The following is a 21,782-nucleotide window of genomic DNA, read 5'->3' as shown; positions in this document are numbered from 1 at the left end:
ACTGTTGAAAAAAGAAAAGAAAAGGAAACTAAGTTGTCTAACAAGATAAAGTGTCAAGAATGTGTTAATAAACAGTACATAATTTACCTTTCATACATTAGATTTACTTGTTTTGGACATGGGAAGTTGATACACTTGCAAAGCAGGATTATCGGGGCTATAAAGATGCTTTAAAGACTTCAACCACAGACTTGGGAAATTATAATATTTACATCGCCGTAGTGGGTACACGTGCAAAAAGCGTGAATTGCCTTTAACAGAGCATTTACACATACACATACACATAGTAGCTGGCAGTATCTGGGCTGTCATGAATCTCTGGTTCTGTGGGTATGTTGTGTTGAGCATGTGATGTACCCAACATGCTTCAACCAGATAGGTGTTTTCTGACCAGACTCACCAACGTGATTTGTTTTTTCAATTTGTTTTTGCTTTGCCTCACGTCACCTTTTGTCTGAGCCCACAAGTGGCACTTTAACACACCACAAATACAGAGTTTGCTCACCATTTTCAAACCACTGTAGTTCACCACTGAGGTTTTATAGCTACATCTAGCTGAGGATATGTCTGATAAGAAGTTACAAATTGTACTGGCCTTGTTAATAATGTGGTCTCTTCTCGTGCACTGATTATTCTAGTGGCCTCTCTCACAGACAGGGTCATCATGCTAAACAATGACTATACATTGGACAATTTCCCCTGGTGAATAGGCTGAGAAGCAATAGAGAGGTTCAGACTAGTGACAACAGTGTGGGACACACTGCAAAATCTAGGCTGATGGACACAATACCAATGGCCCAACCATCAGCTTGTCTCTAAAGAACATGTAGTAAAGTGCAGCGAAGTTGACAAAATTACATTTTCATGACCTCTATTTTGTTCAACATCACTGTACATGGGGAAGTAAACATCTCTGTGCTTAAGTTTCCACTGGAATCAAGTTTATTATGATCAGTTGTTGTTAGCACTGTGTCAGAAAATAATGTGTTATGTTAAACACTGTCGAGTCTCTGTCGAGCTCTGCAGGTGGGTCTGTGGCTGCAAAACTCTCTGCTATTTAAGATCAAGTATTTACAAAGAAAACACAGCCAAGAGCATTTACATATTCAACAGCTAAATTTATGTCTAGTCTGTCGTGGCAAATAGGCTGCAGTGGAAATTTGTTGTTCACACAGTCTGTGTGCTAAGCTGACAGCTTTGCTGAGGTAATAGTCAGATCTGATGGCTAGACTAAGACCTGAGATAGAAAACTGACACTACAGGATGGTTGAAACCCGACAGTTCAAACTACTTCTTTAAATCATGTAGGAACAAGGGTGTCTGTCAGGCTGTAGATAGCAGGGGTGTAGAGTAGGGGGTGAGATAGGCCTTGTAGGTGCTATATCTCACTCATGTACAGACTGCTTGCGCACTGACATAGACACTAGATACCGTTGAAATCAGTAGTAGTTGCAGTAAAGAAAATCTGAAAAGTTCTCTCTCTATTTATTCTGGCATTGAGCAAATAAAAATAATTTTGGTAATCCTAACTGACCAAAACAGGTAATATTTAGTTTGATTAAATGTCAGAAAGTGAGAAAGTGTTTTTGTTTGAACAGTGTATGTAAACTTCTAGTTTAAATGTAAACTGTACTTTGCGTTGAGCTGTTTACAGTCCCTCAAATGCTGCCTATAAATCATATACACGGGTTTATTGTAGTTATTGAACCTAATGTAAAATTCAGTAAAGGTGCATTCAGCTCACATTAGGGTTTGAATAGTGGAAGAATGTTGTTGTGCATGTGTGGCATTTACAGTTGGGTGCAATTATTCTGGAACGGCAAAAAGAGTAAAGCAAACACATTTTTTTAACATAATATTTTATATTATAAGTATTGCACTTTGAGCAAGTGCAAATGTTTCATAATCAGAAATTACATTTATTTTCTGTTATTTTATCAAAGGGGATTTTAACTTTGGCACAAATTTCATTTTTAATATTTCACTATAATTTTCACCTAAATGTAGCAGGCTCTATGGACATGCAGGGACAGGATAATGTTGATACCTAAGGCTTGTCTATTTTACATTTATGTGGTCAAATTAAAAGTGATTTATTGGCCAAGTATGCTAAATGGCACAGCCATATTGTGGCAGTTCCAACACAATTACAAGTACACAATTGTGTACTTTGTACTTCAAATGTAGTGTTCATGTTCAGACATTGTGTGGGGATGTAGTGGTTGAGTATTAGTGTGTACTGTGTGTACAGAAAAGCACGGATAGCATCAATGTAGTGATGAGGACGAGGTCAGCTGTTAATGAGTGTGATGGCCTGAGGAAAGAAACTGTTCCGGTGTCTGGTGATTTTTGACAGACAGAGCACCTGTAGCACCAGCAAGAGCGGAGAAGCTGGAATTGAACTAGAAATTATTTTGTTGTTTGAAATAGTAAAACTGAGTACTCCATGCTGATTTACAAGTACACTGTATACGTTTTTTTTTTTTTCAGTTGAGTGAACTAAACTGTATGTGTACTACACCTAATAAGTATTTGTAAGTACAAAATCCCTTCTTATTCCAGGTTACTTGGCTCTTTCAAAGCATTTGGTTTGTGTACTTTTTAAAAAGTAAGGTTAACTAAATAGAATTTACAGTGTACAATATCTACCTACTTTAAGATTTCTGAATATGATAGGGCATTTAGCCGCCAAACTCTGCCAGACAGAGGCATTCTTCAGTGTCCTGTCCAGCCAGACAGTTCACCTCCATTATTCAGCTGGTCAAAGTACGTTTGTCCCGCATGACACTTGCCATCTTATCTGATTGTGCCTCCTCATTTGGAAAAGTCTCCAAAGTACCCGTCTACCACTCCACGACAGCCATTACTCAGTCTGAGAGCGAGTCAGCACACATAACAGCTGCTCTGGGGTTTAAGCAGGGTGTGCCTTGTAGTCCAAATTGCAAACTTGCATTAATAGAAACAGCTCCGTGTATCTCCAAAAACCAATCAATAAGCCCGTGGGCAAAAAGTTTTCTCAAGCCAAAAAACACATTTTCTAGGAATGTGTATTAGGAATAGCCCTTAATATGTACATATCCTATTGTTCATTAATGAAGGGACGCTACCCACGGGTGTACTAGGTATAGGCTCAGGGCTAGTGCTTGTCGGAGAACAGAGGCATTGCTGTCATCCCCTGCATTATGGATAGAGTTCCTCTGCAGAGCTCACAAAGCCCATTCAGTCCTCCTAACACACACCAGTTAAATCTTTTACGACATTAGTGTCTTTTCAGACTATCAGATAGCGACATCTCTGATATCGCCACAGGCTACGAACAACCGGGGATGAGTTAAAATATGATGAGTGCTTGTCACGACACACCCTGGATGCGCAGCAGACGAGAAATGGTTCAGTTTCCCATTCCTTTGTTTGCCTGAGCACATCGGTTTGTTATCAGTTGAAGATGGGGTGCACATTAAAATTTCACACAGACTTAATCAGTAAGGTGAGCCTGACACTCCTTTCTTGATATGAGTTTTTGGTGACAATGAAGCAAGGGCATCAATTATTGAAGTGCCAAGCAGATGAGCAGACTAGCCCTATATGTCCATCCCAATGGGCTAATCCCAACTTGTATGGGGCAGTATCAGCACTCACACACTGCTTAAGCATAGATAAATTAAAGTGAATGGTTAGTTTGCTTGCTTGTTTGTTACAGTTAACCATGCTGCAACCTAACATTTCAAGGCAGCACAGACTCCTGCCCCTACTGCTACTATTACTACTGCTGTCGCACTACTGCAGTAAATTCAGTACTGTTAACAGTTTCCTTTAACCTTTTATAACATTTTTATGTTGGTAATTGGTCACACTGTTTCTCATAAGTAATTCTCCAAGAAATTGGGTTTTGAAAGTACATGATTACTATATTGCTTGGATCTGTTTATTCTTGTATGTCACATCTCAACTGCTGCATTAGTTCTATACAGATGACAGAGCCGCCTTTTTGTGACTATTCTAAAAGAGCATCATGTTCTCCTAAATTTTCATTTAGAAAATCTGAAAACGTTCCAACCCGAGCTGTTGAACGTTATCGGCCCATGACAACTGTGCTGTCCAGAATAACCATGTCTACAGTCTCCCTGTACCCTTTTGTCTCAGAAATCTGTTTGTCACATTATCTTGTACGTCTGTCCCACAGCAGCACGTCGTGCAGTCAGTGTCAACCAGTAGGTTCACATTTCCTTCCTGTTTACCACTCACCGCTCCTGACCTGCAGGGGTCATGGCTCTATTGTGTATCCCCTGGCTTGTGTTACCCACTGGCTTCCCCAGCCTTATCACACTTTCAGCAGTGTAGCCAACTTGCCATGTCTGCAGACATGAGGATCTGAAACTGATAACAGCAGATATGGGTACATGATGATCCAATTAGTGTTTTGTCTCTCTGTGCATGTGCAGTGTGGTAATATGTTGACACCTGAAGCAAGAGGAATGTTTTGGATATAAGTAAAGGCAGTTTTTGGTTGAGTTTGATAAGGTTTAAGAAAACCTACAAATGCAATGTTGTTTAATGTCTAGTCAAGAAACAGTATATATTTGTATTATAACCTCCAAATTACTGCTACTCCCATGGGTACCTGATATTTGCTTATTCATATATTTTATGGTTACTCTTGTGTTTTTTAAGTACAATTTAACTATAACAATTTAACTATTAACTTTAACTACTATTTACTACAGAAATACAGCTCATAGGCTCAAATTTACACATTTTTCACAAGTTACATCTTTTTTTAATCTAAACTTAAACTAGTTTTCCACTGATTTATAAATGCATACCTGTAACACTGTCTGGCTGATAATGAACAGAAAAAGAAAAAGGGCAATGAGCAAAACCAGATTCGTTTTTTGTTCCAAAAATTCTTCTCTCTGATCAATACTCAGTGGCACATACATTACCCACAATGCATCTTGACCCCTGACAGTTTTATCAGAGATGTGGCTGTGCTATGCTACTAGTGGCCAATGCATCCTAAAACTGAAATAAGGAGAAGCCTACAAATCTTCTTTTTCTAATTTGTTTTTTTTTTTCAGACTTGAAGAACTTGGAATCAAACTGCTGGATAGAAACAATCTTGTTACCACTGCACACCATTTTAATCAAACAGTAACAGGTCTGACTACACATCCTACATTTGTGACTATGACCTCATGCTAATACCAGGGTACGCTATAGGTCTGAGTAGCAGGTGTGTGCGATAATAGCCAGGTTCTGCCTATGATATACAGATAATTGAAATGACACAAACATGGAAGTAAAAATTGGTACTCTATATTTTGGCGCCTCTAGTGGGCGGGAGAATAGTGAGGTGGTTATTAATTTTAATCCCATGAATCCTGTAAGTGCAGAGATTGAAATAGCTGTGTTCTATTTTAAGTTTCTTGGAGGATGGACGCAGAGTTGTAATATGGACAAACCTCTGTCTGAGATTTGGGGAGAGTGTAATATAATGATTGTACTTCAATAAATCCTGAACAAGCGCTCCTGAGCTATCAGGGAGACCTTGCAAAGTAATACACGTAAGGCTAGTTTTCACATATGCAGCATTCTGCAGAGAATGCATTTCCTCCTGTCTGCACACACACACTTACACACCAACTCACAGAGATGCATAAATTAACACATATCCAGATATTCCTTTGGGATTATATGTGTTTGCATGGATACTTGTCTGAATCTGATCTGATATTTGATTGTCTCAAATGCACCGGGCTGCGGGTGCGTACTTGCTACTTACTGAGGTGTGCGTGCCTGTGTGTGTGTTTTCTGTTGTCCTAGCCTGAGCAGCACCAAGGTTCAGCTGGGTTTATTTACAAAGCTGAGGTCAGATGTCACTCGATCTGCCATGGCGGCACACAGGTGGTCATCAAGGTCAACTCCTCTGCTTTCTTCTCTAGCTGCTCTAGTTCTGTGCTATGACTCTGGAAACTCCCCCGCATACACATACAAAGACACACACACAGTTGTGTGTCTATCACCTTAGAGGACATTACAGTTTACTGACCATAGGTTAATTTCAAGTGGTGGAGACTTACCCCAACCCTAACTGTTATCACAACATGCACCATTTACCCTAATGTAGTGATTTGCATTACAGGGACTTGCGTTACTAACTTGTGTTTTCAATTCTGCATGTGAGACACATCTCGCTTCTCATATAACTGACACTGACTCATTGACACTGACTCTGCTGTTAGGTAAGAGCAAGTAAAAAATTAAAGACCGTGAAAGACAGTATGCAGTATACAACAGTATGCAAGTGTGTGCTTGTGTGTGTTTAGTGCAGCTGTGTGTGCTTACAGTCTGACATCTTTTTTCTGTTTTATAGAATACATGTCTTCCTGAGGGTTTAGATCTCAACTTTGGGCATATAAAATATTTTAGTCGTTCTTTACACTGATCAACCCCACCATTAAGACCACCTGGTGGTTTTAATGTTGAGCACTGGTATTCTGTCTGGTCTGCAGTTGATCAGCTTCATAGAGTTTTAATGCACTGTGTTTTAACATCTGTCCGTCTTACCCAGCACCCTGCAACACAGATTATCAAATTATTTGGGCTTGTGGCCTTCACCACTCTGATGAAGGCTATGAGTAACCCATTACCCTTGTCCCCCACAATGTTAAATCCATCAGATGATATTAATGTTGTGGCTGATCAGTGTGTGTTAAAGTCTTTGTATCTAAGCAAAACTATACAGCATTATACAAAATGTACATATGGAATAAATGCAACAACACATGACTTGGATTTTATAATTTGATTTTATTTTATTAGCTATTTCCTAAATTGTTTATATTTGGACAATATAGCTTTATTACATGTGTTAAACATATGAAGAGAAAAAAGAAAACTAAAAGAGAAATGAGAATTTGTGGGTTTGTGGACCGAAGTGAGCCTTGCAACATGAAATGAATCAAAAGGTTTTATCTAACTAGGTTGAAAATAAAACTAAGACAGCCCTTGAGGGAAAGGAGTAAAGGACGGAGGCCATTATCAAGATGGACAGTTGGAATCCAGCTGTTTAGGACAATACCATGGCCTGGAACTCTGTGGAGTAAAGAAACAGAAGCATCAGTAAGATGTGACTACCGATAATTTACTTCATCAGTCTGAAACTGAGTGTAATATATGTGAATTCTTATGTAAATATAAACAATAATCATATGAAACCATGAGGAATAGAGAGAGAGAGCATTGTTATTACAAACGTTAAACCTGAAACTGTGAAATGTCATCTACACCATTTGTCCAGTCCACTCTTTAGGAACAGTAACCAGTAAATATCTAATGCATATTTTCTGTACTGTTGTATAAAGGGAAATTCAGCAGTTATTTAGAAAATGTAAGAAGAAAAACTGTGAGGAGATTTGAAAGACTTTAAAATGATTAAGGGATGTCATGCTTTAGTACGGTTGAATGCAACCGTTTCTCTATGCTGAATTAGAACAACTAGGAGTAGGAGTACAGATAACAGTCAACCTGCATAAATTATCAACATAATGATTGTCTGAGCAGTGTTTTTCTAACTTTTAACACACATACTACATTCTCTCACCTTCTGCTCCAATCCGGCCATCACTATCATCATCAGCAACAGACAGGAAGCTCTTGGTCTCCTTGTCTGTCAGAACACGAGCCCCAGGATTAAACCTCTGGAGGAAAAACCTGGCAGACACGAGGCCCAAGAAAAATACAAACTGAAATGAAAAGCACTCCTCAGCAACAACTAGAGACGCAAGCACAAAGACAGTAATCTGGATCTAAAACTCCCCCAAATGTAAACTGATATGGCAAACTGCAAAAAAGCCTAAAGAATGACTTATCGATTTGATTAAAGGCCTATTGTAACAGGTTCTGTCAATGGTCAAAATGTATAACTCTAGAAGCAGAGAACATTTCATTTTAGCCCTACAAAGCTTGACAAATTACTAAAAGATGGGCACCCCCTTTACCACCTCTCTTCTTGTTCTAGAATATTATAAAAACAGACTTTTCCAGAAAGACATTTCAGTGAAATCTCACTTATTTGAAGGAACGGCCAAATCAGCCACTGAGCGATTAAATCCTGCTCAACAAAACATCTGTACTCTGTGAGCTCACCACTCACTCACTTGAGTTCTTCTTCTTCAATAAACCCACTGGCATCATTGTCCAGGATCCCAAAAACTTTCTTCACATCTTGGGGGCTCTTCTTGGTGAGGCCACAAATCTGGAAAAACTTCTTGGGGCAGAATGAATCTGGTGCTAGAGGAGTCAAGTACAGCAGAAATTGGGTTCAATTAATAATTATAAACTGAATTATAATGAATTATGAATCTCGTTATCATTTAGTTTGAATCTTGTCTGGAGTTTTCCCACTGGACTAGAATTAACAAATCCTCATATTCTTCGGTCAGTTGACACTGTGGAGATAGGTTGGTAAATGTCTGACAAAGTACATTATTTAATGTGAGGTCACCCAGTCCCTGTGGCCAGAGTCACATTGCCTGAAAAACTCTTGATCGTAAATGCTGGATTTTTTTGATTTTTTTTAATCTTGGCTTTCTTTTCTTTATGGGTAGTGCTGAATTTCTGCTAATGCAAAACCCTTCCATAAAGCCAGAATATACTCCAAGAGGAATACTTTACAGAACTGAACATAAAAATCTAATGAGGAAAGCAATAATGATATAGTTGGAATACGATACCTTGGCAGTCCTTGATAGCACTGTCGATGGCATCAGCGGAAAGGATAGATGACAGTGACATTTTAGTCCTGTTGGAGGAACAAGAATAGTGAATTATTAACACATTTAGTCAGGTGCATTAGCTAACTTCAAATGTATCCAGGTGACTAATGACACTGAGAAAAGCTCCATGGATCCTGAAAAGTTCTTATAAACTAAAAAATAATAGAAACATTTCTCTGTGTAAAGCACTGAAGCCAACTATAGCCTCACAGCTCAGATTAAACGAGACAAAAATCACTTTTCTTTTCCTTTCTTTTTTTTTATCGCTCTGGTCACCAATAACGCAAAGACGTCTCCCCTTTTGCGCGCACAGTCATCTCACCTGACAGCAAACTAACAGGACTCTAAAACTGTTGGAAAGTGCGCTGGGTCTGCAGGAGTCCACTGCTAGAAAATCTTTTTCGGACTAATAAAAAAGTTTCCAGCAGTTTCCTAACAACAGTGTCCTCCCTGAAGCCCTACAACGACTTACCGTGGTGAGGGTTTCTCGTCCGGTTGGTGGTGCAGCTGAGAGGTGAGGGTATGTTGTGAGTGCTGTCCGTCAAGGCCGATTTATATAGGTCTGAATGCAATGACAATAGGGATTGCTTGAGTTACCTGTCTATGGAAATTCTAGCTGCCCGCCCCTGATCCAATTTCTCAACTAACTAATTAACCTTTACTATTTATAACGCCCATGAGCAGAGGGACCGGATCGTGGACGTCTGTCACGCCCTTGTAAATAGCAAATTAAGTTGAAAAGCGTATTCTTCTGTCCCACCCTCCACTCTCGCCTGTCATCCCAAACACCCCTCCTCCTCTCACCTCTGGAATTATATGGTACAGTAAAATACAGTGAGGCTGTAGTGGAGCTCCATGGATCTCTCCTTGTCTCTCCCTCTCTGTCTGTTTGTGCCCACCACCCATTCCACCCACCCTGTACTTTCCTCCAGATATCCTTTTACAGGAGGTAGCAGGCCCCAAAACGAGCACATCTGAGCCGCATCCCGCTGGACATGTGCCCTTATGGTTAGTTTAGAGGTGAATTGCGGGAAGCGAAATGTCAGCAGATATTGAACCGTTTTCCATGTGAGTTTCGCTGTGTTGCAGAAAGACAACGCGTCTCATGTCAGGGGCACCAGCTCGGGGTAATACGGATTCATCACAGCGGGTCAATTCGTGCGCAACCTCCTGTGAGTTATCTGCCGTAATGTGTCTTGGAAAGAAAGCATCACACTCTTCCCTTCCCCATATGCCCACACAGAAACTGGGGTTCAGGCGATCTCCAGCCAAGTCACTCACACACTGTAATCGCACCTCATCACAGGGGCGCTGCTTCATAACCTCCTCTCACTCTCATATTGACAGCGGACAGCTCCTTTGAATTGCTTTGTCAGCTGTGCTGATTAAAGAGCCCGAGGTCACCCTCTGCTGTCGGCAAGTCCCGTCTCCCCGTGATGGTGATGCCGCTGCCTATGGCTGCAGCGCATAATGCTACAGAGCTTAGCACTGATTTCAGTACTGGGGTTTGGTCATTTGCCCCGTGTAGCTGCAAGCTGTGCGTTTGTCCACAAGCAAAACGACCTGTTTGGGTTCTCTTATCCGGTTCCCCCCAGCTTCTCCCCCCATAATGGAAGGTTAGTATAAGGTCTGCATATGCAGCAAATGTGTCTGTGTGGTGTGTGTGTTGTGTGGGAGCGGTGAAAGACAGAATTGCATATACTAAATAATTTGAACAGCTTGAAATTAGGCGTTTCTGAAACGGAAGCAGGAACATTATATATGTACAGTCGCAAAACCGATAGGTCCCACCGAGATTTGAACTCGGATCGCTGGATTCAGAGTCCAGAGTGCTAACCATTACACCATGGAACCATGACCGCGATGCGTGACCTCTGGAAATCTCTCCAAAGTGTCATTATCAGAAACCTGACACTTGGGGAATCCTACGTTAGAACAAAGGCCAGGGATGTCCTGCCTGAAACCACTCGCTCGTTCACTCCTCATCCCTATGAGGGGTGAGTTCACTTACTAGGAATATTGAACAAAAGTTCGACATTTAAGGTTTGTCTTCTTTGCCTGTTAGACACAATGTAACCATAGTTCAGGCTATTTTTTTTGCACTTCTACAACACGGGTCACAGTACATGTAATTAGTTTTAGAGTGACGTCAGGATGTGACGTCAGGTGTCTGACTGCAAGTCAATGAGACACTGGTTAAAGAAACGTTTTTAACTGTATTTTTAAAATACACTGTATTTCTATTATGCCAGGGTGTGTTTGCTCATATTTCTAAATGAAATGAATGAAATCAGTCTGTGTTGTAAAATATAAAGATGTGTATACAATGAATGACATGAGATAATATAAATATAAAATAAGTGTATACTGATATGCATAATTATCATCAAAAAGCAGTGTGACAATCACACTCCACATTGCAGTAATTTCTACAGTACAATTTTTGAACCACAAGTTTAACTGCATATTGGAATACATCATGGGTAAAACATATTGTACAGGTAAGTTGTGTCTTGACTGTAGATGATGCACATTCTCTTGATTTTGGAAGTTGAATTTGAATAAAGACCAAGAAAATGCAGAGGAGCAACTGTGACTTCTTTGATGAGAACAAAATGGTCTTATCTGTAAGAGTGACTGTAATTTCCCATTATTTTAGCTAAGCTGTTCTTCTTTTTTTTTGCGCCCCGCTCTTCCCGACCACATGTCAAAGTGTCCCTGGGGCAAGACACTGAATCCCCCACAGCCCATCCCCATCCCCAGCAGGCGCCAACCCGGTCTCTAGCCCAGCAGAAATTGGGAAGGGTTGGGTCGGGAAGGGCGACCCTGAACTCACAGTATAAAGTTTGCACTAACATTTATATATGGGTGGGGGTGTTCATAAGTATATGAAGGAGGCTTTTGTTAGAGAATTCCCAACATCTCCACATCAACAACAGCTGCAGCAAATTTGGTCAACTGCTGAAGGACATTTACACCTTGACAACAATACTTTTAGTATTGAGTACTAAATTGGTGCAATTGTTTGACGCTGCTGTTGTCCATCAAACATGGGGCTGGTTGAGAAATATCCAACCGGAGTTTAGGTTGACAAAACTACATCATTATTGGTTAGCAACTCATACAATCTTGAGATAAGAAATTCAAATTATTCCTTTAACTACTAGGAACCCTACATTTCCATTGTATTAGTCATTGTAATGCAGAACTACTTCTCCATCCTCCATCAGCTTCAAGAGCCCAATTTTCAATTTGTGAGGACAAATGATTAGTTTGTCTGGTATAACCATATGATTTTTGCTCTCATGTAGAATATCTGTTATCTGTTTTGTCATTAACTTTATTTTTATGTAATTTTGTGATTTTCAGATAGTTCATTGCAACCAAACTCCAAAACGACAAAGTGGGTCAGCATAGGAAGTGGGCAAGTGCAAAAGCAAAAAACAACAGTCAAACTTTGTGTCTCTTTCCTCTTCTTGTAAGTGGACTTCAATGGCTTTAAGCATAAGTCATATACTATACAAAAGATGAGGACACATTCATCTCATGTTCTTAAAGATATTTAAAACTACTGACTTTTAATAAAGGTTTTTTTTTTTTTTGCAATGTTGATTTTGGGTTACTTTTGCACTAAGTTGTTATTTAATTAACATTTCTGAATATGTATTGTAAAAGCTGCTAATGTAAAAACATTTCACAACAACTTATTGTTTTGTGATTGTGAGCTATTACCTGGCAACTTAAGTGAAATTAAACGAAACGAAAACTGTCTCTAAACTGTCATCATCAAGTCTCTCAAAGATGTTTTATCAGGTTTTAGTCTGACATTTGGCTGGGACATTCAAGAACAGAGTATTGTCCTTGGTCATTGTCAAGTTGAAAGATGAGCTCTCATCGTAGGCTCAGGTCAAATGCATTCTAGAGCAGGTTTCCATCAAGGGCTTCTCCATATTAGGCTTCATTCATCCTTTCCTTAACTCTGACCACTTCACTGTAGGAGATGAGCACTGCCCGGTGTTCGCCCGGCCCAGAGAGTTAATTTTGTCTCTCATCAGACCGGAACGTAATTTAATTGGGTCACGCCATGAAAGTCTTTAAAGGTTCTTTAAAAGGCTCAAAATGAGCCTCCATCTGCCCTTTATTCAAACGCATTCAACTAACCACTACCATGAGGGCCTGGAGTGCTGCTGAGATCCTGTCCTTCTGACAGGTTCTCCCATCTCTATCAAAAACGATCAACCACAGAAAAAGTCACCCCCCCCCCACCAAAGCCTTCTAGCAAAGGTATTCTAGTATAGAGAGACTCCTAGTGGCTCCAAAATGTCTTCAGTTTTACAGTTCCACTCAGCTCCTTGGAACACCCAAAGCTGCAGAGATTATTTTACCACCTTTTCTTGCTCTATTGCTCACAGAATCGTATTGCAGGGAATTGCAGAGTAAGACATTTCAGTTCATTTATTAAACAAATAACAGAGAACAACAAATGTGTTTTTAACTTTTCTATTATAACTTGTAGTCACATTTATTCAACATAGCAACCTGCTGTCCAGGGTGGATGAACAGCCATTTTATTTTTTCGTATTGCAAGTATACGAGTATTAAGATATTAGTTAAAGAGATGGCAATGATAAAACTCAAGACCATGCAGCTGTGTGCATGAATTTTTCTCACAATGTCTGCGCAGTAGCTTTTTGATTAATACCTTGGCAGCAATAAGGTGTCTTTCATTATTGAATAAAAAGCTTGTATTTCTCGGCCGGTCACTGTCAACCTTTCCTAAACCTAATTCCAGTGCCAACTTGTTAATGGGCCCCCTCCACATGTCACGTCTGATAGTGTTCTGTGAATTTCTGGTGTATAGATGCCTCAGCGGGTGAAGAGAAACTCAATAATTTCCTCCAGACTGTGTGAAAAAGAAACTGAGGACACCGGATAAACCAAGTGTGTGACTTTATCCACACCCGGTGCACAATGGCGTGCTCCATGTTGATACCTCACAGACTATACTGTTACTGGGCGATCATTTATTCATTTACATGTGCTCATGCTCTTTACAAGCCTAATCCCTGTTCATTTAGAACAACCTCAATCTTTTTTTTCTTAAACAAATGGGACGAGTCCATGGAGTAAAATTAAACATTATTTAATCCCAATTGTTGAAGCTACAAGCTCCCAACCCCTCTCTCTGCACTGTAGTATAGAGTGTGAACATGTTTTTAAATTTATTATAACTACCATTACAAGATTAAGATTTAAGATGCGCCTTTCGTCTTGTTGCCTGGGTGAATAATTGGTTTCTCACTGTTTGCAGGGAGGGCATCAAATGTCTAATCAGTTGTTTTTATGGCCACATCATTAAGTTACGTGTTGTCTGTGATGAGTCTGTCCAAACTTCAACTATGGAACTAACTCCATCTAGTGGCTGTTGAGTGGAGCTGCGTAACTGTACACGGTCACACACACCCCTACACTCACACACAAACTGTGCATAAGCCTACAATTCTGCGAAAGAGGGATGTACACTATTTGATGTATACAGTGCATGCTTTGGTAACACTCTGTGCCAAGAAACTCAATTGGTGAAAAAGAGAAAACACTCTAAAAATGGAAGAAAGAAGGCAATAGCACCGTAGCCAAAGAATATTTATTATTTTTTACCGTTCGTTCCTGGAAAGTGCATCATAGATTTTACAGTAAGCAAACTTCATATTTAAGACATGATTACAACCGAGCGACATTCACAATCATCCTTTTTGGACATGGTGTTTCATAGGAGGAAAGGTCTCTTGAGCAAATGTATAAAAATTATTTATATCCAGATGAAATGGGGGAGGTCGACGTGGGCTTTGTTGTTCCATCACAGCAGCTGTTGTAGTTCACTATTTCTTAACCATGACAGCAAACTCTGCAGGGAGACAGAAGAGGCGCACAGTTGATGATTAGTCTCCACGATAAGAGAATGTCATACCCGCAGTGCATGAATAGGAGCTCATGAGAGTCCATACCATCAGCACCAATCTTGCCGTCGCCGTCGGTGTCACCGGCCTTGAGGAAAGTCTTGGTCTCGTTGTCGGTCAGTGCGCGTGCGCCAGCCTTGAAGTTCTGCAGGAACAGCCTGCGGAGAGACGGTGGTTAGTTCACGGGCCCTTGGTTCCTGCAGACATTTTCCACGTGCAGTCTGACTTCAGGTTGAGCAGTCAGAATATTACTGGACCACACATTCATACGAGGACATGTGCCATCTTCCTGTAAACACATTCTCTTTAAAAACCTTATTATTGGCATTTTTGGATGAAATATGTAATATGAAAAAATACAGCTTATGTTAAATAGAGCACTTGCTAAAGATAGTTTGATACCACTGTTCTCAAATTGTGCTACAGCCCCCACAACCTGATTAGAACAGTATTATAGGCTGCTGCTATTCACTTTGTATTACAAAATTTGTGCAGCCAAATAACAACAAAGTCATTGATTCCCCTTGTTGTATGATGCAGGTGTGTGTCTTACTTCAGCTCGTCCTCCTCAATGAAACCGCTCTTGTCCTGGTCGATGATGGTGAAGGCCTTCTTGAGTTCGTCCGCGGACTTACCATGCAGACCACAGGTTTTGAAGAACGTCTTGTAGTCGAATGAGTCAGCGGCTGAAATCAACGCAGGCTGTTACTAACATCCACGCACAGTGATTGTGATGCCCCCAACTGGAGGAGGACGCTGTGATTTTGTAGCCCAGTTGTCGCTTGAGGACTTACCTTTGCACGCATCCAGGGCTGCAGTGACATCAGCGTCATTCAGTACACCTGCGAAGGCCATTTTGTTCTGCAGAACAAAATAAAATAAAACACTAATTATAGCGTTTTAAACGAGGGCAGGTTATAAATAAGTTATGCAGTAGGTGGTTGTGCAGAACGGAGCGTTTTAGTATCACAAGCTTTGCGGATTCATCATATTCATATTTAGGTTACTTTATCTTTAAAAATAAGTGATGCTCTGCATTGAATAGACGCTGAATGTTACAATGTCATTTGCATGAGTTTGCATGAATCTGCTGCAAAAATACATTCAGCTAATTTCAAACTAAATTACACATTTTAAATGGCAAATTATTAAATCCATTTGTCTGTTAATAGCAAATTTTATGTTGCAATTCCAAATCCCATTCGATAGGCTGAGTTTGACACTTGTTCCCGTCTTGTTGCGTCTTCATGCAGCTGAGGCGGGAAAAAAAAGTGAATTTCTCTCTTTAGATGTTGTCCTTTGAATCCTAGTCCTTATTAAAAAGCAAAGTGTTTTAAAACAAGGGCATGATTGTTTTCTCAAAGATGCGGATCGTGATGCTGCATGGGTCCCGGTGTTTCTTTCCTCCTGTCATTCAAACTCACCTCGGGTGTCTTTTCTCTGTAGTGCACAGGTGATACGGACAAGACTCGAGTCGACTGCAGTGATCTTCCCGGTGTTCTCGGTGACCTTTTATAGTTTCACCCCGTCGAAATCTGAGGCATAAGATAACTGACACCGAGGAGGGGGTGGCGAAAATTCACCCGGTAGCAAGAGCGCGGTCTATTTTAAGTTTCACAAATGAAGACGCTTAAAAGGTGTGTTTGGAGAAGTCTTTAACGTCCCCTCAGTGCTAAGAATAGGTGCGCGCGCTGCTGCTGAAGAGGACGAATTGGAAATGCTGCTGGCAACAGACAACCATATTCAAGAGGGATACTGAGCATGCATGCATTAGAGCTGGAGTAAGTGGCACTTATTGGTTGTTTTTCCTCGTTTTGATTTGGGAAGAACACACTATTCCATTCATAAACAAAATTAATGTGCATGGTTTACTTATGCCAGTAAGCCATTAAGGTTTTTGTGGGATTCTTGCCATTAAAACATAACATTTAAAAAGCTGGTGTTAAATCGCATTGTGTTAATTTTGGGCATATATAAACCAAATCAAGCACATAGCAGTGATTATGCTGATTTTCCAAATTTGAGTCTGTCCTATATTGAATTTATATGATTTATATGATAAGAATGTTTTTACCTTAATAGCTTTCCACACAGCCCCTTTTCTTTGCAATTCATTGTACTATTCAAATACGTGCTGTTGGTCTTATTTCTCTCTTTATACCAAGTTAAAACAGAAAGAGATTCTGATTGAGTTTATCCTGTCATTACACTTGACATCTCCAATCTGCCGAGAGAACAACTTTGATCTGTAGATGGCAGCACATTCCTGTTCAGCAACCTTGGGAAAACACACATCTTTCTGTTTTGACCACCGGTTGATGGTAACAAGCTCCGGTGTCATCGGATAGGGCTGAGGGTTTACATATTGCTGAGTTGCAGTTCCCTTAAGCATTCATAACGTCTACTGGAATTCTAATTTGACTTTGATATGATGGCAGAGGGGTGAGGCTGCTAAATATTTAATGCACATTCCAAATACTAAAAGAAAATTAGATCATTTGTTGAGGGGTATTTAGATTATAGATCTGCATCTTTGCAGCAGATATAAGCTGCTAAAAAGTCCTGCTGATGCAATGGTGGCTGTTAATAGCTCTCCTGTTGCCACAGCACATCATCAAATTGACTACGCAGCAGATGGTGAAAAAAAAGACCTTGGAACAGACCATCTAATTACACTATGTGTGACAGCTATCCATTGCAAACCTCTCTGGATTCAGGGAGTATGCAACCAAAGCCCCAGGGCCATTCCTACTGTGCTTGCCATCTCTTAGCTGGAGTCCAGCAGCACTCCCCTTCTCATTAACCAATTATCAAAACAAGTGCTGGGCAGGTTAATTCACCTGTCTTTCAGCACCTCCTGAGCATTCAAAAACCCTGGCTGGTGGAAAGTCATTTGGCACCGCCTTATCCTTAGCCCACTGTGTTGACACAGCCACAGCTATTTGAAAAACACTGGGTTGTACAATGCACCATGTTTGACAAATGCAAAGATGACTGACCTGAATCAGATGACTTTACACCAAAAGAGTATTTATTCCTGGTTTTTCACTCTTCCTCAAAGGTGCAGATAGTGTTGCACAGTGCTCACAAGTCATTTTTCAGAACATATAACACACCTGAATAACATAACAGTAAAGTATGTGCTCCATGTTGAGAAATAGTCCGCAGGCAACTCATAAATAAGGTATAAAAAATATTCTTCAGCTGATGATTACTGAAGCTTGCTCGGGGAGTTTGCAGTTCCATGAAAAGAAGTGGATCTTGGTCAGTGGAAATTTATGCCTTTACAAGGGCAGCAAACTCTGTGAAAGTAGAATGAAACTGGCATTAGTTGAGAGCAAAATGTATTCAGGTTCTTATGTCATTTCTTTCATCAGGAATCTGAGTCTGTGCAGATATTGGGCATTAAATATAAAATGATAACACATATTAATTTATAGTCCATTGCTAACAGGCATCTTCAATAATCTTGTATCTGTCATGTATCTGCTGTGTTCTGCTGCATTTAGATATATGTAGGAAAGTGTGCTATGCTCCAGTAAGGACTCTTACCATCAACTCCGATCTTGCCATCACCATCACTGTCACCAGCAGCGAGGAAAGCCTTGGTCTCCTTGTCAGTGAGTGCTCTGGCACCAGCAGAGAAGTTCTGCAGGAACAGCCTGGAGGGTGGACAAGCATACGTCTCAGAAAATCTTCAAGAGTGTGTCTGTGCTTGAGATTTCTCAATGAAAATGTAGCCTTTTATAAAGCCTGCCCATTCGGAATTTTATGTACAACGCTGAAAACGTTCAGGTATTTTTTAAATGTGACCTATTTAAATGTGTTTAATTTCTTTAGGTTCTGTGTTATTTGACTCTCAGATTAAAGGTAAAACGTATCTAAAATGGACAAATGAGGAGAAAATATAGGCCAGCTTTGTGGTTGACTTGACCCAGCATATACACAACGCAGTAATGTTATATCTTGTGTATATTTTTGGCCTCGGGGGGCCATCTCGGAGTGTCATCTGCAAGTATGAATTGCTGGAATGTCTTACTTCAGCTCATCCTCCTCAATGAAGCCGCTGTTGTCCTGGTCAATGATTTTGAAGGCCTTCTTGACGTCATCTGAGGACTTGCTGGCCAGGCCACATGTCTGGAAGAACTTCTTGTAGTCAAAGGAGTCAGCAGCTGGAACACACATTTGAACACCATTAACACCCAGCCCACTGCATAGGCACAACACAAGACGTCAGTGTTGATGTGATACGATAACTGTGGTTTGCCAGTTTATGTGGCACATTATGAAACTGAGACTTTAGTGCGTTTTGATCTCAGCCAATTTGTAGTAACAGTGTGCAGTCAACATGTATAACATGAAAAGAATAATACTTGTGATAAAAAGAATGAATGCAATGCGGTGACTTTATCATTTGATATATAACAAAGGAAGGTGAAGCTTACCTGAGCAGCCGTCCAGAGCTGCTTTCACCTCAGCATCATTGAGGACACCAGCGAAGGCCATTTTTTATCTTTGAAAAATGAGATGACAAGGTTGAGGCTTGGAATAAGCAAACAGTATCTTATAGAATTTTACATTACAATTACACTTATTTAAAGCTAACAGCTAAAAGTGCACATGCTCTTTGGGCCTCAGTGACTTCCTACAAGTGTTCAGAGAGTTTAGCTGGTGTTTTACTTTTACAGAGCTTCACAAAGGCCTATCGGCTAAATTCAAGTATAAACCAGTTATACTATAACAAGAGAATAAAAAGGCACTAAATTACACTAAATGTCAATTGTTTTTTTGCTCACGATTAAAATACCAAGTTGCTTTGATTTGCAAATATTGCCATGCATTACAACCAGTCCCATTTTAATTGGCTAAAGATTTACTAAAGATTGCTTTCCGGGTGTCTAATCAGTACAGGTCTGTCTCTGTTTGTCCCAAAGCGTTACGCTGCTATGGAACGTAAATGATGATGCTCCCACTGAGAGGCCAAATCTCGGCAACGTGAACCACAGCCACAAATAAGCAAAGCAGCTGGGAAAACGCAGTGATGTCAAACGCGTTGGTAGCTTTTGGTGTGTGTGTGTGTGTGTGTGTGTGTGTGTGTGTGTGTGTGTGTGTGTGTGTGTGTGTGTGTGTGTGTTTTCATCCAATAACACAAATAATGCAAAATAGCGCGATTATCATCCACAAAAGTCGATCCTTAGAATTGCTGAAATCCCTTATGCGTTTTTATGAATCGACGCTGCTCCGTTGCTTCCGTCCCTCTCTACAGTTTATAGTCCACGGGGCATTTCCTTATCTCATTCCCTTCAGCCTTAGTGTAATCTGCCAGAAGTCAGTGCGTGTCACACTTCCCACTCACCTTTGCGCTGCGTTGAGGCGAGTGAAAACCAAGGCGGACTCGAATGAATGCCCCCAAGCCCCTTTCGCCCTCTCTTATATATCCTTGTGCAACACCATTTACAGAGATTTGAGTATCAGTATCAGGTACCAAGATGCATGGGTTTCGAAAAAATGTGTCTACTAGTCTCGACCTATTTTTAGGTGAACAAATGAGGATGCTACCATGTGTGAGGAGGCCTATAGCTAGACGTGTGGAAACATGAGCGGGCCCGTTCCCCGCTCACTTCACGGGACGTGTTGCTCTCATATGATTTATAGACAACATTCAAGATGCTGATTTTGATGCTGCAAGTTCCATATGGGATTATAAAAGAAAAAAAATGGAAATACGTGAGTGGGTCATACAGACCATGTCTCCTAGGCTGGTTTGAGAGGAAAAACCTGAATGAGCAGCAATGTCAATTTGACCACTTAATTAATACAATAAATATTTAATTAACACTAAAAGCCTGTTGGGCCCCTCCCTTATTAGTTTCTCGTTTGTGTCCTGACCATGATGGAGGCCTACATATGGTTTATATACTTGTTATCCTGTTATAACCTGCCTATTATATGTTGTAGTTGGTAATACAATTACAATTTAATAATACTGAATAGCCAACCAAATACAATTTTACTTTATAAGATAGTTTGTCTCAAACAATACCAGCAAAATGTAATAATTGTGCCTGCAAGTGTTTATGCTTGTCCACAGGTAATTTTGCTCAATTGCTTGCTTATTTTCGATGCAGATTTTATTCCGACTCTTCTCTGTTGCATCACAAGCTCATCATAAAGTACTTGAGTAAGACCTTCTATTCTTGCATCTGAAGGACTTGAGTTGCAACACCATGCTTAGACTGTCTCAAATGATAGATATATGTTGTCCTCTGACGTTTAGTAGCTGTACCTTAACCAGTTTGTTCCATAAGGTCCAACTGCACCCTAAGCAGTGAGTCAAGTTTCAAACGGACCCAGGGTCCGAACACGGACTACACTTTGGGGCACCAGATCCCTCTCCTTAGTAGGAAATGTCCCTATCATTCTGAGTATTTCTTGTACGATGTACAAGTGCATGCGTGAACATGTAAACAAGTTAGCAACATGCTGACATGTTTCACTGGTCCAGCACACAGCTTCACACAAAAATATCTTAATCAAGGAGGAGGACTTCCTTTTCTCAATGCTTCTGCCAGTCATGTGGGATTGATGAATGGATTTTTGTGGATTTTATGTTTGTTTTTCAAATGTTCTCTATAATAAATGATTATGGAAGATGTTTCTACCAAAATCCATCCAGTAGAAGGCAGTAAAAGTCCTAATAAGGAAAATGTCTGGAATTTTTTGTAAAGCCCATATGTCCTTTGATTTATTATGCATATTTTCATCAGTTTAAAACAAACCGTTTTCTTAAAATTTGTGAAATTGGACTCGCAAATTCCAATTGAATTAGCTTGACTCAGGGTTTTATGAAGCACATTAAAAGTCTACAAGCGTTTTCTATTTATGCTGCAGCTCTATGTGGTAAATCATTTAGGGACTCTTAAAATGTATCATTCACTAATCTTATCAGTGGTCTGGCTCTTCTTATAATCTGGTCTGCGTGAACACATTTAGGAAACGATGCATGGACTAAATATTAAGGTTGTAGGGAATTTAAACCCCTAAACAC

General features: G+C 40.2%; 3 protein-coding genes and 1 non-coding gene across 4 annotated transcripts; all 4 read right to left on the bottom strand.

Moving 5' to 3' along the window:
* Positions 1-6,790: 6,790 nt before the first annotated feature.
* Positions 6,791-9,526, bottom strand: pvalb8 (parvalbumin 8). The gene is made up of 5 exons (XM_067478445.1): positions 9,250-9,526; positions 8,736-8,803; positions 8,160-8,292; positions 7,604-7,713; positions 6,791-7,095 (listed from the first exon to the last, which is right to left on the bottom strand). Exons 2-5 carry the CDS (start codon positions 8,794-8,796, stop codon positions 7,070-7,072), a joined length of 330 nt encoding a protein of 109 aa, XP_067334546.1. The 5' UTR covers positions 8,797-8,803; positions 9,250-9,526; the 3' UTR covers positions 6,791-7,069.
* A 1,033-nt stretch (positions 9,527-10,559) lies between these two features.
* trnaq-cug (transfer RNA glutamine (anticodon CUG)) lies at positions 10,560-10,631 on the bottom strand. The gene has a single exon. It is a non-coding gene; the product is annotated as a tRNA-Gln (tRNA).
* Positions 10,632-14,402: 3,771 nt separating this feature from the next.
* Positions 14,403-16,297, bottom strand: LOC137100321 (parvalbumin beta-like). The gene is made up of 5 exons (XM_067478078.1): positions 16,159-16,297; positions 15,529-15,595; positions 15,288-15,420; positions 14,783-14,892; positions 14,403-14,682 (listed from the first exon to the last, which is right to left on the bottom strand). The coding sequence occupies exons 2-5, from the start codon at positions 15,587-15,589 to the stop codon at positions 14,657-14,659; spliced, it is 330 nt and encodes a 109-aa protein (XP_067334179.1). The 5' UTR covers positions 15,590-15,595; positions 16,159-16,297; the 3' UTR covers positions 14,403-14,656.
* Positions 16,298-17,743: 1,446 nt separating this feature from the next.
* Positions 17,744-20,208, bottom strand: LOC137100322 (parvalbumin beta-like). The gene is made up of 5 exons (XM_067478079.1): positions 20,091-20,208; positions 19,180-19,247; positions 18,774-18,906; positions 18,287-18,396; positions 17,744-18,036 (listed from the first exon to the last, which is right to left on the bottom strand). Exons 2-5 carry the CDS (start codon positions 19,238-19,240, stop codon positions 18,011-18,013), a joined length of 330 nt encoding a protein of 109 aa, XP_067334180.1. The 5' UTR covers positions 19,241-19,247; positions 20,091-20,208; the 3' UTR covers positions 17,744-18,010.
* Between the last annotated feature and the right edge of the window lie 1,574 nt (positions 20,209-21,782).

Source organism: Channa argus, chromosome 15 (assembly GCF_033026475.1).
Source record: "Channa argus isolate prfri chromosome 15, Channa argus male v1.0, whole genome shotgun sequence".
NCBI lineage: Eukaryota > Metazoa > Chordata > Actinopteri > Anabantiformes > Channidae > Channa > Channa argus.
This window is presented reverse-complemented; position numbering and strand designations above follow the sequence as displayed.

Excerpts from the sequence above, each read along its gene's own strand:
- LOC137100321 (XM_067478078.1), bottom strand. The coding sequence starts at position 15,589 with ATGGCCTTCGCAGGTGTACTGAATGACGCTGATGTCACTGCAGCCCTG. Across the intron at positions 14,893-15,287 it reads ATTGAGGAGGACGAGCTGAA|GCTGTTCCTGCAGAACTTCA; the intron begins GTAAGACACACA and ends GTCTCTCCGCAG. Across the intron at positions 14,683-14,782 it reads CGGCAAGATTGGTGCTGATG|AGTTTGCTGTCATGGTTAAG; the intron begins GTATGGACTCTC and ends GTCTCCCTGCAG.
- pvalb8 (XM_067478445.1), bottom strand. The coding sequence starts at position 8,796 with ATGTCACTGTCATCTATCCTTTCCGCTGATGCCATCGACAGTGCTATC. Across the intron at positions 7,714-8,159 it reads ATTGAAGAAGAAGAACTCAA|GTTTTTCCTCCAGAGGTTTA; the intron begins GTGAGTGAGTGG and ends CGTGTCTGCCAG. Across the intron at positions 7,096-7,603 it reads TGGCCGGATTGGAGCAGAAG|AGTTCCAGGCCATGGTATTG; the intron begins GTGAGAGAATGT and ends TTTACTCCACAG.
- LOC137100322 (XM_067478079.1), bottom strand. The coding sequence starts at position 19,240 with ATGGCCTTCGCTGGTGTCCTCAATGATGCTGAGGTGAAAGCAGCTCTG. Across the intron at positions 18,907-19,179 it reads AGCTCTGGACGGCTGCTCAG|CTGCTGACTCCTTTGACTAC; the intron begins GTAAGCTTCACC and ends TGTGTGTTCCAG. Across the intron at positions 18,037-18,286 it reads TGGCAAGATCGGAGTTGATG|AGTTTGCTGCCCTTGTAAAG; the intron begins GTAAGAGTCCTT and ends CTACTTTCACAG.